At 51.1% G+C, this 18,137-nt stretch overlaps 1 protein-coding gene across 1 annotated transcript; it reads right to left on the bottom strand.

Annotated features, from left to right (window-relative positions):
- Positions 1 to 674: 674 nt before the first annotated feature.
- On the bottom strand, positions 675 to 18,136 carry heatr1 (HEAT repeat containing 1). The gene is made up of 46 exons (XM_085361732.1): positions 18,085 to 18,136; positions 17,194 to 17,236; positions 16,921 to 17,076; positions 16,618 to 16,834; positions 16,142 to 16,283; positions 15,950 to 16,051; positions 15,708 to 15,848; positions 15,415 to 15,626; positions 15,189 to 15,322; positions 15,035 to 15,116; positions 14,858 to 14,959; positions 14,574 to 14,691; positions 14,384 to 14,491; positions 14,121 to 14,219; positions 13,950 to 14,038; positions 13,676 to 13,872; positions 13,465 to 13,586; positions 13,109 to 13,306; positions 12,837 to 13,005; positions 12,609 to 12,757; positions 12,335 to 12,527; positions 10,895 to 11,067; positions 10,651 to 10,815; positions 10,141 to 10,380; positions 9,841 to 9,972; positions 9,615 to 9,718; positions 8,957 to 9,103; positions 8,477 to 8,616; positions 8,278 to 8,399; positions 6,113 to 6,241; positions 5,808 to 6,032; positions 5,584 to 5,713; positions 4,643 to 4,812; positions 4,518 to 4,570; positions 4,318 to 4,441; positions 4,040 to 4,180; positions 3,662 to 3,957; positions 3,428 to 3,578; positions 3,013 to 3,180; positions 2,397 to 2,531; positions 2,219 to 2,323; positions 1,976 to 2,132; positions 1,668 to 1,825; positions 1,393 to 1,551; positions 1,083 to 1,191; positions 675 to 763 (listed from the first exon to the last, which is right to left on the bottom strand). Exons 3-46 carry the CDS (start codon positions 17,060 to 17,062, stop codon positions 675 to 677), a joined length of 6,438 nt encoding a protein of 2,145 aa, XP_085217858.1. The 5' UTR covers positions 17,063 to 17,076; positions 17,194 to 17,236; positions 18,085 to 18,136.
- Position 18,137: the final 1 nt, after the last annotated feature.

Below are 18,137 nucleotides of genomic sequence, written 5' to 3'. Positions count from 1 at the left end.
TTCCTTCCTGAAGATGAATAAAAATAAATAACATCAGGATTCTTAAGTGTTTTTATTCAACTACAGGCAGGAAAAGATGAATAAAAACACTTAAGAATCCTGATTGAGTTTGTCACAATTCATGCATGACAGGGTTAAATGGTCAGAGAGCCACAGTGTTCACAGGAAAACTCTTTCCTTCCAGTGCGGTCTCCCCAAAACCAGCAGATCCAACCTTTATGATCCAGAATCGTCTGAGTGAGATGAGTGTCCTCAAGCCGGCCTTTAAACTTGACCCAGGAGTTTGAGCAGAAACGCTGCGTTTCTTTTTACCTCGCTTCACCGACACATCTGTAACACCTGGAAACCACAGAGCTGTGGACAAACATCTGGGACACTCGTGATTTTTAAAGCAGGTGGACACCTGTTGAAACATCATCACCATGGTAACCTTAAAGTGGTGTTACTGATGACGGCTGTCAGCTGTTTCATTCAGTTGGCATCAGCAGGCTTCCATAGATGCCGCTGCCCAGCAGGAATGATTTGCGATCAGTGTCCACGCGTGACTCATGTCACCTTCTTTAAACAGGTTCAGAGTAAATAAAAAGCAGATTTGACACAAATGTTTATTACTTCTTACATCAAAAACATCAGAATATTTATGTTTGTGCTGAAGCTTCACACCAGCGTGCGTGTTAGAAGTAGCTCTGCAGCGGCTCTCCCAGGATGTTCTCCATCTCCTGGATCACCTTCTGGACCTGCAGCTCCACCTCTTCACACTCGTCTGCAAAACAAACGGCAGGTTTGAGCCTACGCCGTTACCTGGCTTCACAGGTGGAGCGAAGCTCCACTGAAACACGAATGTGATATTTTACTGCATTCTGTTTGCATCTTATCATCTCTGATGTCGTATTTTATCTGAACCTTTACTGATATTTCTCCATGATGGTGAAAATACGTTTCATCTGTCATGCTTTTATTCTGAAACATCTGGATCTAGAGGTTTTCTCTTGTCAGAGATGTGCTGCCCTCTTGTGGCCAACAGCTACATTACATCTTAGAGCCAACAGTTAATATGAGCGGTGTCTGTGTGTGCGCCTCACCCTCCATGAGCTCAGCCAGGAAGGGGATGGTCTCCGGCAGCAGCACCATGTAGTTCTCCTTCAGTTTGGACGCCACCTCCATGAGCATCAGCAGAGAGGAGAAACGCACCTGTGGAGGAGGAGGAGGAAGCTGCTGAGTCAATAACTAACACCAACACAGAGTCCAATTTAAAACTCTTTGTATTACCATTAATTAACTCTGCCTGGCTGAGATCAGACAGCGTCAGAGTGAAGCTTGACCGACTTCTCTGCGCCTTCCAGGCGTCGCTCGGGGCTCAGGGGAGCCGGTCAGCTGTGCAGGTGGCCTTACCTTGGTGTCAGAGTGCCTGGTCTTCAGGAGGATCTGATAGTTGAGGGTCTTCCACTGCGAGTCGTCGCCCATCGCCACAGCAAACTGCCCGACGCAGGGCACCAGGTGCTGGGTGACGCGCTGCTGGTATCGCTGCTCGCCACCGACTCGATTCTCCAGCTGGACACAAACACAGAAACCATTCAAGTTCAATGTCACCAATGAAACCACGCCCAGCGGGTGGAGTCATGCAGTTTTGGAGAAATATTACACCCTCTGAAGTGTCTGCACCTCACCTGGTCTACGAGCGGGCTCAGCAGGGCGTCGCCTCGCTCGCGGCTCAGGAAACGCTGCGAGTCGTACAGGAAGGTCTTGTGGAGGCAGTCGAGGACGTACTGCAGCAGCAGGCAGCTCTTCTCCTCGCCATCGTCCTCGGAGTTGAAGAGCAGCGACTCTGCAAGAAGCAAAAGCACCGTCAAGCTTGGACAGCTGGGAAACAGCTGCTTTACCAACAAACAGCTGTTTAAATATTAACATTTAGATAAATGTAACAATTTACAGTTGAAAATCAATAAAAAGAGAAAAGTTGTGGATGAGGTCAGACCTGTGCTGTTGGTTTGTGTCAGCAGGTCTGCGAATGGTTTCACCAGGTTTCCTGCGAACAGCACGAAGAGTCCTTTGAGGCGGTCGGCGATGCGGTCGGACAGCCGGTAGAAAGTCAGCAGACGATCTTTACGCTCCGATTTGCTCCAGTCGAAGAGCTGCGAGACAGACGCACAGACACACAGTTATCGCCACACGGCGGGAAACTGGGGCGGCGGCTGAATCCTAGGCACGGCGGCGTTACCTTGAAGAAGAGCGGCCTGAATGTGACCTCTGACAGCTTCATCACCATGGCGATCAGGCAGTCGATCACGCAGCCCTCGACCTGCGCCGTCTTCTCCAGATCGCCCTGAAGACAAAAGAGACGCGTGAGAAAGGTAAAGTAACCTAAGTACATCTACTCAATCACCAGCTGAGCGGACCTGGCAATGCTCGGAGCGGAAGTCGAGTGCGGTGAGGAAGAAGGTGGTGAGCTCTGATTGGTGGAAGCTGAGCTGGTCTTTCTCCATGTGAGCGATGTGCTCCTTCAGGATGCTCAGCAGCGCCCCCAGCTGACTCTGCGGGGAAACGACAACAAGACGTTAACAGCTGAAAACCACCGGGAACCTCAGAGCGGGAACCTCAGAGCGGGAACCTCAGAGCGGGAACCTCAGAGCGGGAACCTCAGAGCGGGAACCTCAGAGCGGGAACCTCAGAGCGGGATTTGACGCCGATGACCGTTTAGCGCTGATTTCTACTTTTAACGTTTTTTCTGGCTTGAAGCACGAAAACATTAAATTACAGGATATTACTGCTGCTGTTTGATTTTAGACATTTAACGAAGCTCAGCGTGAGAATTTGGGATTTTAAGTCCCTGATTCCACATTTCGGTGGATGTTTGATTTGTTCTCGTGGAGCCATTTTAAACGACTGACTCCAATAATCAGAGCAAGTGTCTTTGGATCATTCTGGAAAACTTTAAGCCAAGGCGCACACACAAACTTTGAACTTTACTCCTTCAGTAGAAAACAGTAAACACACCTGAAGCTCGACTCTCACCTTCTTATCGACCACCATAGTGTTGTAGCACCTGCTAATGGTGGGCAGTAGGACCCTGGGGGGCAGTTTGGTGGCAAGGGTGCTCCTCAGAGAGGCGAGACGGATGGAGAGCTGAGCGGAGGAGGAGGAGGAGGACGAAGTCTCCATCAGCCGGGTCAGCCGACACACCTGCAAGAACGAAGAGGAATAACGAATAATAGAATCCCTGTGACACTCGCGTCACACTCCAGGTGAGCTGGGACCAATCAGCACGTCTCCTCAAAGCAGCAGCGACATCGAGCCGTACCATTTCAGATGAAAAAAACGAGGCGCTAGGAAGAGCGCACAGCACGATCCAATCAAAGCACAGCTCCACCGCAATCCTTTATAACCTTTGTTTTGTTTTTCTGATGCAGTGCTCGCGGGGCGGCGTTACCTGTAAGGTGGCGTCGTGCAGGTATGGGCTGATGAAGTGTGGCAGCGTCTCTGTGACCCGCTGCAGGGCAGTGACGGCGCTCAGCAGGTAGATCTCGTTGGTCAGAAGCTCCTTCCTGTTTTGGAGCGCGTGCAGTATGGCTGGCATCAACCTGTGGAAACAAACACGCGTCAGCTGACTGGAGGGCGGCTTCCCCACCTTGTCGTGTGAGGGTGAAGGACGGGCATGACAGACCTGGGTAACTGCGGGATGGTGAGGGCCTTCAGTGTGCTGACCACCTCGGCGATGCAGAGCAGAGCGCTGCCCATCACGTTCTTCTCCTCCTCTGCCGCCGCGACGAGCTCCACGGTTTGCAACAGCACGGGCACGAACGTCTCATGGTGGTCGGACCCAAAACTGCGACAGAGCAGCTTGAGGCTGAAGAGCGCCGTCTGGCGGTTGATGGCCTGCTCCGCTCCGTCCACGACCTTCCTGTGATCTTTGCCCACAATGTTCAGCAGGTCGCCGATCAGCTGGAGGAGCACGGTAACCTGAGGGCAGACAGGAAGTTGATGTCATCGTTTCATACCCAAAACACGCTCTGCGGAGAACTCTGACATGACTTCCTGTTACCTGCTGTGCATCCCACTGTGTTCTGTGCTGCAGTTTGTTGTTGAGCAGGTCCATGGCCTTCCTCCTGACCGATGCCAGCTCGTTTCCCATCAGGCCCCTCATCACCGTGATGAAGGTGTCCGTGGGCAGCAGCGCGTTCACCTGAACAAAGGTGAGCAGGTTAGAGCGCCTCTGCAGGGCGGCTTTCACTCCAGCAGCAGGAGAAGAAACTGAGGTTAACGGTGGAGGACCTGCTGTTAATGTTAACGAGAAGAGTTTAAATAAAACTGGATTCAAACCTTGTCCAGTACGTCGTAGGCTTTATTCAGCAGAACTCGCCAGAACTTGGCGGTGGGTTTGTCGGCGTTCTCCTCCACACAGCGAGCGATGCTGTGGATGTAGTGCAGGATGTCCTCCAGCAGCCTGAAACACGAACATGACATCACCTTCAACGCCACCAAACGCTCACATAACAACGTGACATCACAGCATCACTCACCTCTGCTGCAGTGGCTGTAGAGATGCGTCTATGTCATCGTCGTTGTCCGCGACCTGAAACAAAATCAAACGTTTATTGTTGTCGCACTGAGCGCGCTCCTTACCGCCTGACCTTCAGTCGCCCACCTTCCCGATGAAGCTCGCTGAGCCGAGCAGCTGAGCCGCGAATGACACGGAGAGGAACTTGAAGTGTCGCAGCTCTTTGCCGCCGTGAGCATCCACGCTGAAGATCAGCTCCTCCACCTTTTCCTCCTCCTTCTTCGCTCCTCGCCGGGCGGCGGGCCGTTTCACTGGAGCTACACAAGACAAACCCAGAAGTCCATCAGACTACGGAGGGCCAAACACGCCAAAACTCTATATATAGAATTAATGACTATATAGAGTCATTCATTCTAAATATCAAATATTTATTCAATTTGGATTAACTCATGTACTTTATACAAATTAGTTTATTTATGTTTCAATTTAAATTCAATTTCCTAAATTTTAAATGAAAGAAATTCAAATTGTTATTTTTTTTAACCATATTTACTTTTATATACATGTTTTCATAGCCATTGTTCTTTGTGGTAACATTTCTGTTTCCTTTCTTAATAATTTACCTGTTTCTTCAAGTCCATTATTTTACTTTATTTATAGTTATTCGTTTATATCATCCTCTCTTCTTAAATTTAAAATAAATGTCTAAAATTTGAGTCAGAAATAAAAGCAGCAAATATTTTAATTTACCTTGATGTTCATTATTTTAAACATTGTATTTTTAATCTATTACTTTAATGAAAGACAGATGATTGGCTCCTGGGTGTTTCATCTGTAACAGTAAAAATCTGCCAAATGAAACACTCGGAGCGTATTGTGATAGTAAGGGATTCTCATTAATATTAATTAAAATGTAAATGAAGTAAACTGATAGACGAATCATAACAAAGGAAATAATTCTGAAAGGAGTCAGTTTCACATTTTAAAAATACAATTGTTATCACTTTTTTCTTTCGATTTGGCACTTACAGTCCTCCATACAAACATGATTATGTTATTGATGATGTAAAACTTTCGTTTTGTTTTACCATCCTCTTTGTCGTCTGGCAGCTGCAGCAGGAAGTTCAGGATGTTGATGAGCGAGGTCAGCTGATCGCTGATGTCAAACTGACAGCACAGAGAAATCCAGAAGTCCACGTCTCGCTCCAGCGCCGCATCCTGCTCACGAAAACACAAAATAAACTACGTTAAACACGCAGAGACACGAAATGACGCGCTAAACTCCGAAGAAACAGAAGCAGGCGATTGTTACCTTCTCGCTGGTGGAGCCGGCGCTCTGTGTGGCGTGCAGCTTGAACAGGAGCAGCATTAGGACCCAGAGGAAACGGGCGGGACCCAGCGTGGTCACCAGCTGAAACAGGATTGGCAGCCGCCGGTGCTCGGGCACGTGGGGGAGCGCGTCAGCAAACACGTGCATGATCTTCGTCACCACAGCCATCACGTGAGAGGCGGAACTTCCATCAGAAAGCTGCTGGGCCTGTTGGAGGAGCGAGGAAGAGTTATTGCCACGCCACTCGTGTATAACGGGCATGTTTGTCGGCTCCGTCGCCGCCTCACCTGGATCAGAGCAGGTATGACCATCTGCACCGTCTTGTCGATGACTCTGAAGCTGTAGGTGTCGTCCAGCCGCATGATGCTGGCGCCCATGAAGGTGAAGATGGGCATGATGTTGTGGAGGACTTTCTCCTGCAGGAGGAACACGAACGCGTTTGTTTTCTTGCTATTAAATAAATGTTGTTTATTTTAATTCCCATATTTATTTATTATTGATTAATTTCTTTCCTTTAATTCTTCTCTTCTAAAACAAACCTGATACTAAACGTACCAAAAATCAAAATTACTGCTTTATTTCTTTTATTTGTATCAGTTGCTGTAACTGCATCACTAACTGCTTCTCGTGTTTCCTTCTTTGGGTTCATTAAATTATAATTAAAAGTAAAAATAAAAAAAAATAAGAAACAATAGTCTAATATTTGTTTAAAATGTTGGCTACATTGGTCCTCCATATCCATCAGGACATCAATATTTTTTCGTTTGTTTAAACCAGGCACGCGAAGGGTTAACTGATGGCACGCCATAGCGGGACTGGCCATCGGACATACCGGGCGTGATTTTACGTTTTTATGGGCCGATGATTTTTTTTTTTTTGCAACGGTATTAAAGGTGGTGGATTGGCCAGATGCAGGTCGATGTGTAAAAATAACTCAGCTGTTTGCTGGTGGCTGTGGCGGAGCTTCTACAGAGGCCAGCAGGTGGATGAAGGGAGGGGAGGCAGGAGGAGCAGAGACCCGAGGCGGTGAACTGAACTCCAGGTAAGAAGTTATGAGCTGCAGTCTATCTGGGTCAGATATGAACCAAGTTTAGTTTATTTTTGTTGTGCTGACTTTTTACAGTCAGTTACAATAACTCGTACTGCTACTAGCTAGCATGACGGAGTTTCTATACAGCTGGGTGGTGCTATGATGTTACTGATAGTGAGCTTTATTTTATTCATAAGGTTAGTTAGTAGCTGCCAACCGTGCCTCTTCTCCTCTCATCCTCTCCCCTCTCTCTCCTGTTGCTACTTCAATCATGAAACTGATCAATGATCAGCTGATCGGCTTTTCTCTCTTGTTTGTTTATCTCCCACTTTGTGCCAGAAAGAGGAAACCAGCAGATGTCGCGCTAAACAACAGCAGCACGTTTAAGCTTGATCAGCTGTTGTTAGAATTTATTTAACATTAATTTCTAGTATCAGCTGATGTTTGCTGGAGCCACAGCTGTAAAGCTGCTGGTCATGATATGGTTTGGATATGTGGTGAGAGGGAAACATGAAGATGAAACCAGGAGATGTCCTTACTGAACCATCAGAGCTGTGATGGAGAAACAGGTTTACCTTTTAGGTGACATGGATGAGTTGAAGTTATGAACTGTTTCTGAGAGACAAATAACACCAGGATCCTTTTCTGTGTAGCTGACAGCTGGTGACTGTGCAGGGGCGGGTCTAGCAAAGTGTTGCCGGGGGGCAGGTAGGGCATTAACAGGGAGAGGGGGGCAGCTGGAACCCACAGCTGTGCGTGTTCATGGAGCTGCATGTTCACCTGCTGGACGTCACTACCTGACAAGTTTAACTCTTCAGGACATTGCAGAGGCCTTACTGACAGTGTTTGGCTCCACATGTCTGTGTGAGCAGGTTTTCTCCCACATGAGTCCTCAGGCAGCCTCTGAATGCTGGACACTGGGAGCCCAGAGATCACAGTAACATGTGTGTCTCTGTGTTAACAAACATGCCATACTGGCCCCGTTTATTTTTCCTATCATTGTTGTGAGGAGACCATAAATAGCATTTGCATTTGCTGTTGTGGATAAAAAGTCTTTTTTGTTTCAAACTATCTGATAACTATTCGCTGACAGCTGCAAACATCTGTGAACAAATATGATCCTATAACGTGTGTAACTGTTCATATAGAGCGTTATTACATTTAATGCTAATGCATCATACGGCACACTGGCTTCTGAGGAACGTTTAGATGCACTCATCATCAGACAGGTTGCCCCTGATTTAAACAAACACTTCTGCCGCCATGATGTCATCACAGACGTGCAGAGGAGCTTCAGTCTCAGGGGGCGGGACTTAGACCGCTCTTTGTATCAGTGACATAAAACTCTCAGCTGCAAACAGAGACGGAGGAGGAAGAGCGAAGGTGGTAGTGGACAGACAGAAGAGGAGGTGGAGCTCTCACGGGGAAGATGGCGGCGGCGGTGCCCAGCAGCAGCAGGGCGTGGTGGTGAGTCTGCGGCACGTCGGACGTTCGGATGCACTGAACCACGAGCTCCACGCTGAACTTGTCTTCATCCAGGACGTCTGCACAGAGCGAGGAGAGCGCAGTGAGGCAACAAACACACACACACACACCTTCATCATCCTCCTCTGACACCCACCTGCAGCCACAGCTCCTCCACCTGCAGCCACAGCTCCTCCACCTGCAGCCAGTTTGTGGCAGATGTTGAGCAGGCAGCTGAGCAGCAGCTGCTTGGTGTACTCCGTGTTGGCGTTCTCATCGGAGCACGGCTCCATGCTCCTGACGACAGACGGAGTTATTATTACTCAAGTGTTTGTTTTTCTTTTGTTACTTCAGTTGCATTTCCATGTTTGAAATAAAATTCTATCGATCGATTTTTCATCTTTTTGTTACTCCTGTCTTAAATAAACAAACAGAAGAAGAAAAAACTCCACTTTCAGATTGGACCTCTGCAGCCCGGAGTCAAAATCCTGCTTCCACTTCCACACGACTCCAAACACGGATCAAATCCACACGAAGTCCTAATGAGGACTTTACTACAGCCTTCATTCTTCTTTCAGTTTAGATGAAATGACAAAACATGAGAAACTGTAGGATGTGGCGTTTCCTGTCATGTTACCTGGCGAGCAGCGAGAACAGAACCGGCACCAACACCTGGGCTCTCTTCACTTTCTTCTTGTGCTGCAGCAGCTCCAGGATCAGAGTGACTCTCCGCCACGACACAGCGCCCCCCTCTGGAGCCGCACCGCTGCTCTCCTGAGGTTTCCTGAACACACGCAGCGGTTCACACCGATCACTCATCGTGGACGCGCCACGCTTTCAGACTGAGGCTGCTTCTGGAAAATTGTGGCTCAACTAAAAGCTGAAATGTTGTCGGGATTCGTCCTGAAACTATCAGAAGGAAATCAGACCTGTTACAGGGTGAAAGTGCAGATCGGGGCCCGCAGGCTGCACGGGCGGTAAACAGCTGACGTCAGCCGGTTTAACTCATTTCTATCAACTTCAGTTCAATAATTACATCATTAAAATGGAAGGACGAGAAACGAGACAACAGCGCCACCATCAGAGTCAACCCTGAACTACAACATTGTTTTCAAGCAGATCGTCATCAAAATCAGTAAATAAGCACAGGAGCAAATCTTCGTGTCGCGTTGCACAGAATGATCCGCCTACAACTATTAATTTGATTCGTTGTTTTCAGCTGCAGAAATCCGTGTTTGTCTGAAGGGAAACTGGTCCGATCACGTGACCTCAGGAACGCTTCAGGGCGCAAATACCTCTGCGACAGTCGGCTCCGCCGGGTCTGCTGCACCGTCACGCTGACTTTGGGTTTTTCTGGAGGAGCGAGCTCATTGGCCAGCAGCTGACAGTCAACGACGACCTGAGGCGAACGCAAAGGTCAAACGTTCAGCGATTCATCCCCAAACAAACGACCGTTTCACTATCAGCCATCTTTCTTCTTTCACGAGAAAGAAAAATGTTGAGCAGACGATCTCGGCTCACCGCTTTGAAGACGCTGCTGATGGTGTTGGCCACCGCCGGACTCCTGCTCTCCACCAGCAGGTCAAACATGGCCGACAGCAGCTTCTGCTGCACCGCCTCGTCCGCGAGGGCGGAGAAGAAGGGCTTTGTGATCTGCAGGAACACGCAGAGACGTCTGAACACGTTAAATCGTCACCCGTCACTCAGACTTTAATCTGGGTTTGAAGTAAAGACTGAATAAAAGATGGACAGCATCACTGTGAGCGTGCACTCGGGTAGGGTTAGTCCCCGTCCCCCGATTGGTGGATTTGTCCTCCTGACCTGCTCCAGAGCGATGATCTGGCAGCTCGGGATGCCAGCGTGCTGCTGCGTGGAGGTCTTCAGAGCTCTGATGAACAGGTCCAGGCAGTTCTGGTCTTCGGCCAGCAGGGGCGCCGACGCCTCGTTGTACTTCCCCAGGACCAGCTGCAGGAGCTGCGCCTCGGCCTGCAGCAGGGCGGGCGTGTCGGGGCCGGTCTCCAGGAGGCGATCGAGGACAGGAAGCAGGCTGGAGAGCTCTGACTGAGAGGAGGAGGAGGACGAAGAGGTCAAAGGAGACACAAAGCATGGCTCTTTAGACGAGGACGACATGATCAGACTGAGGTTAGATAACAGCACCAACAATGCTTCTCTCTGGCTGTGCGTCACGGCGCTCACGATAACGCCGCCATCAAACACGACACACCAGGAAATGGAAACCGTTCAGCTTCAAAGATCGCCAAAAGAGTCCGGCTCTAAAACAAAGACGTCAGCGGCGAATCCTCCGTTTCAGACGCGGTCCCGCCCACTCACCTGTCCGTTGACCTCGCTCAGCGCTCTCAGCAGGGCGGCGGCGATGTATGACGGGCAGCTCGGACTCTGAATGCTCCTCACCAGCAGCTGCATCGCCGCCGCCAGCTTCTTCTGCTGCGGCTTCGCTTTACTGGATGATGACTCATCGTGCAGCACGCCGAGAACCTGCGGGCAAAACAGGAAATCAGAACAACAAATACAGGAAGTCCAGATTTAAACCAATCAGCTGTTTCAGAGTCCTCACCGTGCTGAGGTAGGACGGGTCGGCGGCGATCTCCTCTGATGTCGACAGGAGCTTCTCTGTGATTGGCTGGAAGGGGGACGTGTTGGCTGCCGATAGGCTCTGCAGGACGCTGAGCGCCGCCCTCCGGACCTCCCGAACAGGAGACGTGAGACAGCAGAGCAGAGACGGGACGACTGAGGGACACAGACACACACACACACACACACACACGCACACAGACACAGACGCACACACACAGACACAGACACACAGACACGCACACACGCACACACACACGCACACAGACACAGACACAGACGCACACACACAGACACAGACACACAGACACGCACACACGCACACACAGACACACACACACACACACAGACACACACACACACACACACGCACACAGACACAGACGCACACACACAGACACAGACACACAGACACACACACACACACACACACACGCACACAGACACAGACACAGACGCACACACACAGACACAGACACACAGACACGCACACACGCACACACAGACACACACACACACACACAGACACACACACACACACACACAGACACACACACACACACACAGACACGCACACACACACACACAGACACACACAGACACAGACACGCACACACAGACACACACACACACACACACACGCACACAGACACAGACACAGACACAGACACACAGACACACAGACACACACACGCACACACAGACACACACACACACACACAGACACGCACACACACACACAGACACACACAGACACAGACACGCACACACAGACACACACACACAGACACACACACGCACACACAGACACACACGCACACACACACACACACGCACACACAGACACAGACACACACGCACACACACACGCACAGACACAGACACACACACACGCACACACACACACAGACACACACAGACACAGACACACACAGACACACACGCACACACACAGACACAGACACACACGCACACACACACACACACACGCACACACAGACACACACACGCACACAGACACACACACGCACACAGACACACACACGCACGCACACACACACACAAACACAGACACACACACACACAGACACGCACACACACAGACACACACACACACACACACGCACGCACACACACACACACGCACGCACACACACACACAAACAGACACACACACACACACACACGCACGCACACACACACACAAACACACATGCACAGACACACACACACACGCACACACACACACACACACACACACACACACACACACATACATTTGTTTTAATAACCTCGTACGTCATCAGCGCGTCTTCCAAACTTCGGACGTTTCATGAAACGTTAGTTTGAGGTTTGTTTACCTGAATCGACCTTTTTAAAAGATTTGTTACATTTTTCTTTTTTCTATTTTTGTAAATCTCACCTGGTGAGTTGGCGGCCGCCAGCTCCTTCAGCTTGGAGGCGGGTTGGGTGCTCAGCAGAGCTCCGCCCATATACAGTGCCCGTGTCTGCAGGACGGCGCCCACCTTCGCATCCAGCTGGTCTCCATGGTTACTGGTGTATCCCCACAGCATGCACAGGAACCTGAAGAGCACGCTCGGTTCGCGCAGGTGGACCTGAGGTGACGGTTTCTCAGGTTAGCGGCTCGCTCCATCACGCTGAAACATCATGTCTGCTCACAGGAAATGATGTCATACCTGGACGAGCAGCTTCATCAGCTCTCTGAAGCTGTCAGCCGTCGCTCCCTCGGCGGCGCCGCTCATGATTATGCTGAACAGGCGGCAGATCAGACCCAGGTAACAGCAGGTGTTTGTGTCGAGCTTCTCTGGGTTCCACCACGCCGCCCCTGGAAGACAATCATGTGACCAGTCAGCTGACCGGTTCCCTCTTCCACCTCAGCTCTCACCTGCTCTGGGAGATTTTACCTTTGAAGGAGGCGTCGTGACACTTGAGGCAGGAAATTAAGTCTCGGAGCAGAGCGACGAGGACGAAGCCGTACTCTGCGCCCGGCTGCTGTCCCTGCGCACACCTGCTTAGGTAGAGCGCCGCCGCCTCAGAGAAGGAGGTAGGCACGAAGACGGGACGCTCAGCTTCCTGTTCAGAACCAACACCATCCATCAAAACACGTCGCCGACGATCCTCAGTGCAAGCGGGCTCTGTTTAACTTTGTGTTTATGGATGTTAAAGGCCGACCGACCTGTGACGCGTCGCTCCTCACGACCTCCAGCAGGGGGCGCTCCAGGAGCGCGTAGACCCTCTGAGCGGTGAGCAGGTGCTGCGTCTCGCTCAGCTCGCCCAGACCAAGCAGCAGCGTCCGGGTCAGCACCAGGAACGCCGCGCGCTCCCTGAGGCTGGAGCGTCGCTGCTGCTCCACCAGCACGGCGAGGTTCTCCAGCTGAGCGCGACACACACGGAAACCATCAGCTGACAGACTCACAACAGATCAGTCCGCTGCTGAAAGTAGTCCCAACAGCACGGCTGCCTCGTGACTCAGACACGTTCATGCTTGAAAACGTTCACGTGAGCGACACGAGGAAAGGCGTCTGAACTCACCGCGTCGCGCCTGGAGAAGTGCTCCATGTTCGCCAGGTTCTTTGTCAGCGTGGAGACCAGCCGCTCGTTGGCCACACCCACAAAGTCGGGCTCAACGCTTCTCTTCGTCACGTCATCGAGCTCTGTGTGATGCAAAAAGTTTCAGACACTGACGAAATGATGGACAGAACTGCTTTTATTGTGAAAGCGCCACAGGAAATGGGTCTGTTACCTGGGGCCCAATTCAGGGTGAGCGGGTGATTGGCAAGGAGGGGGGACCGGGCGATGCGGCGGGCGAGGTCGAGCTGGGTCGAGGTGACGACCAGGAACGGCAGCAGCCTCCAGCCCGTCCTCGTCACCAGCTCGCCGTGCCCCTTTCCCATCCGCGGGTCGGACAGTAAACGCACCACCTCTGTCAGCACGGGAACCCTGGAGGAAGGAGTCTCAGATTTACAGGAGGTTCATGAAGGCATCATTAACAGCAGGGAAAATAAGCTTTCACTGACCATCGCTCAGCCTCCGGCAGATCGGCTCTGTGCAGCAGAGACAGCAGACACGAGACGGCGTCCTCGCGGTCCACAACGTCAAACACCACCTGAAACACAACGAAAACCGCCATTAACCACAACGCCATCAAGCAGAACGCCATCAGACCCGTTAACCATCGTCTCACTGACCTCCAGGACTTGGAGAGCAGCGGCTACGACCTCCGGCGATTCGTCCTTCAAACGCTCCGTGACGGCGTCTTTCAGGAAGTCGTCATCCAGACTCTGCTGCTGCTCAGAGGAAACACGACCCTTAATATGTGTGGTTAAAAATGTCAGCCCGCTCAGGACCCGGAGCAGAGCCCTGAGGCGCCCCAAAGCTACACAATCACCTGCCTCAGAGGTCAAAGTTCACCTGAATGAAACAGACACAGAGGATTAAACAGGAAGTCTACCTGTCCAGCGGCGATAAGGTCCTTCAGGCGCTCCACGGCCGAGACTCTGACCGACGGCTGAGGGTGTTTCAGGCTGAGCAGCAGCGACGTGTCCGAGTCGCCTAAAATCTGCCGACGCAGAAGGAAGACCGTGAGCTCAGAGAGACGAAGACGCCACAGTTCACCTGAGCGACGCCGTTTTGTAGCTCACCTGATGTTTCCCGCTGCTCAGCGACAAAGACAGAAACCGGTGGAAGAGCCGTTTCTGCGCCGTGCTGCCGATGTCGGTCACATGACCTGCGAGGACGCCGTCCAGAGCTGCACAGTACCTGATGGAGGAGAAAACTTAAACGCGGCTCCGCCCTCTGTATCCCAGAACAGCTGCGGCCGGCGGCCATGTTTTCACTGCTGTTTGCGTGCAGACTCGTTTACCTGAACACGGTTCTGCGACACCTGTGCTGAACCAGGAACTATATAATATTTACTCGTACGTACTTGGACTCGAACAGGCGCACCAGAGGCAGCAGGCGCTGGTCGAGGGCCGACAGCTCTACAGGTGAGCGCTCGCTCTGACTCAGATACTCGTCCAGCAGCAACCTACGGGACAAACACGGCAGCAGTGAGAAGACGTGTCGCGTGATTGGCTGCGTGGTCGGCTGAGAGGAGGCTTACCGGGCCGCGGTGTGGTCCAGGTCTTTGGTCAGCAGGACGGACTCCAGGATGGACTCCAGCACTGCGAGCCGGTCCGTCTCACCTGTGACACAAACTCAGGTCAACTCCACCTGCGGCGCTGTAAAGCATTAGACGTACATGCAGCAGGCCTCACCTGAGCTGCTGATGAACACGCTTTGGACCAGGTGAGGCAGCAGGTAGCGGAGCAGAGGGCTGACGTCGTGAACCGCCGCCATGACCTGCAGCGTCGGCACCAGCGCCGCCATCGAGCAGAGACGGCCGGCGGCTCTGAGCACACGAGAAGGAACAGACAGGTGAGAGGACGTCACGCCTGGACAGAGCGTGCCCGAAACATCACGACCAGGCGGCGTCTGTCCTACCTGGGCCCCACGGCGCCCTCCTTCTGGTTCTGCAGCAGCACGATGAGGCAGCCCACGCCCTCCTTGGCGAGGACGGGCTCTTTGATCAGAGACTTGCTGATGTGCACGGCGAGGCTGTCCACCAGGCTCGCCTCCATCACCACCTTCACCGCCAGCTGGCACACGATCATGTAGGTGGCGGCTTTATAGTCCGCAAGCGACGACTTCAGACCCTGAGGAGGCAACGACATGTGCGAGGTTAAATCTCACGTCACCTGTCGGGTCGGGGTCATGTGAATAATGGCGCACGTTACCGTCTGCACGTATGGCAGCAGCTTGGAGATGATGGTGTTGGACACTCTGTCCACGGCGTCCAGGGCGGGGACGATGGTGCAGGCGTAAAAAGAGAAGATGACTCTGAGCTGGGAGCAACTTCCCGAATGTCCGGAATACGCCTGCAGAGGAGAAGGAGAGCAGTGAATGCAGGTAACTGTGCAGGCGTCCCGAGAGCCTCGCCGCGACGTCGACAGGTAACAGGAGGGGTCAGGGAGGTCACCTCGATGGACCGGGTCACCAGGCTGCAGATGAAGTCCATGAAGCTCAGGTCAGTGTAGCAGTGAGCGATGAGAGTTCCTCTGGATAACGGCACGCCGGGTTTCTGAACAAACAACGACAAACAAAACGATTTCACGTCACTCTGATCAGCAGACGGACCTCACAGGCGCTCCAGCTCAGGCGAGTCACCCACCTGCAGGCCGCGCAGCCAGTTCCAGCGACTCGTGGCGTCGCTGATCTTCAGGAGCTGCAGGACTCTGACGAACACGTTGGTGTCGTGATACGGCAGCGCGCAGGCGAGCAGGCTGTCGGCATTGTACAGCTGGATGTGGAAGCTGAACACGGGAAAACACGGAGTCATCACGCGAGTATAAAACAGGAAACAGAGTGTGAAGGAGAGCTTCTGTGCACATTTAAGGTTCATCTAGTTAAACATCTGTTTGACTAATTAAATACGAAAAATAATCGTCAGCATTGCCATAAATGTGTTAATGAGGCGTCAGCGCCTTAAAGCTGCCGTTTCCTGAAGGACCGTTTGCTCCAGTGAAATCTTAAATCAGAAGTTTTCTGAATGGACTTTGGTTTGTTTTTCATTTATCTAATGAGTCACTGTTCAAACACAAAGTGTCATTTTCTGTATAACTGAGCTGCGACGCCTCAGCGGCTTACCGGTGAACGAGCCACTCGATGCACTTGTGAGCCGGTTTGAGAAGGAAGTATGGGCAGAGGCGGGTGAGGAAGAGCGAGATGCCGGCATCCAGCTTCTTGTTGACCTCCTTGGATTGGATGCTGCGCTCCAGGGTCGTCGAGGCGGGACTGAACAGGGTGCTCTGAAACTCCAGGAATGCCGGCTCGATTCCCAGTAGCTCCTCCAGCCCGGTGCATCCTGCACGAGGAAGAGGACAGACAGGATGAAGGTCAGGGAGGAAACGGGCTGGAGCAGGAGAAGAGGAAGAGGAGGGCGGGACTCACCGAGGGCGTAGAAGGTGCTCCTGTCCATGGACGCTGCCTCTTTGGGGTCAAAGAGGAGCGAGGCGACCTCACTGCGGGTCAACAGGTTGGCATCGCTCTGAGGCAGCGCCAGCCTCTTCAGCTGGTGAGCTAACGACGTCATGATGTACGATGAATCTGACAGACACAAAAACAGCCAAATTCTGATGTCAGTCTGAGGCCTCTGCACAAAACTTTATTTAAACAGCAGGAAAACAGTTACATGAATCTTTAATAAAAAATAATCAACATCACCTCCTTTTTCTCCGTGTTTGTCTTAAAGGGGGAAACCTTAAATCTGCAGATTTTTAAAGGGAGTTTGGAATGTAAATTACACAGCAGATGAAAAAGGGTCACACACAAACACAGAAACAGCAGGTTTGAAATTTACATGTTGGATCAATATTACGGTACACGTGATTAGCAGAAATAGCATATTGAACAGCAGCTGTGCAAAGACAACTATTAAAACCAAACAACTGAATAATAACTTTTTTCCTCACGAATTTCAGAGTGACTGAAGAAGTGAAAGTTAAGCTCACTTTTACACAGGGCTACATTGTCTTTTAAACAAAAAATCTTAAATCTAAAGTATTTTTAAGGGACAGATGAGCCCGTTAATAATCAGGGAAACGTGGTTCCTCTGCAGCTGCGCGTTAGTAACAAAGTTTCTACACCATTTAACTCTTCAACATCAAAGCCACAAAAACTCCGGAATTATTTATTTAAAAGCCAGAAAATCATATTTAAGTTGTTTACTGACAAACTCGATCACAGCCGACTTTAAAGCCAGATCGCCTTCTGTTAAAATACAGATTTTAATGAAACGTTTACATGGGTGGGCGCGTCCTGACATGAGCGGAAACGTTAAATCTGCCGTTTTCTGAATGAAATTCTGCATGTACAATAACTCGAGACTTATACGTTACCTCGCTTTCTGAGCACTCTTTTCGGTCAACGATCCAGATTACATGCAGCTCACAGAGAGTTTAGACTTATTCCGCCCGCACTAACACGCGGCGCTTTTATCGGGTCACAGATTAACTCGCTGTGACCGGAAATACGCGTCAAATCCAAAAAGCCTCAAAGGCTCTCCAACACTTTCAAACGTTTCAACATTTCACCGAAAAAACACAAAACTCAAACCTGAGTCCTCAAACAGCACCGACACACGTGCGTACGGTGCTCGACGTGACCGG

This window comes from Diplotaxodon limnothrissa, linkage group LG8, assembly GCF_057381915.1.
Source record: "Diplotaxodon limnothrissa isolate DT_005_m linkage group LG8, D_limnothrissa_male_GT1.1, whole genome shotgun sequence".
In the NCBI taxonomy this organism is placed as follows: domain Eukaryota; kingdom Metazoa; phylum Chordata; class Actinopteri; order Cichliformes; family Cichlidae; genus Diplotaxodon; species Diplotaxodon limnothrissa.
This window is presented reverse-complemented; position numbering and strand designations above follow the sequence as displayed.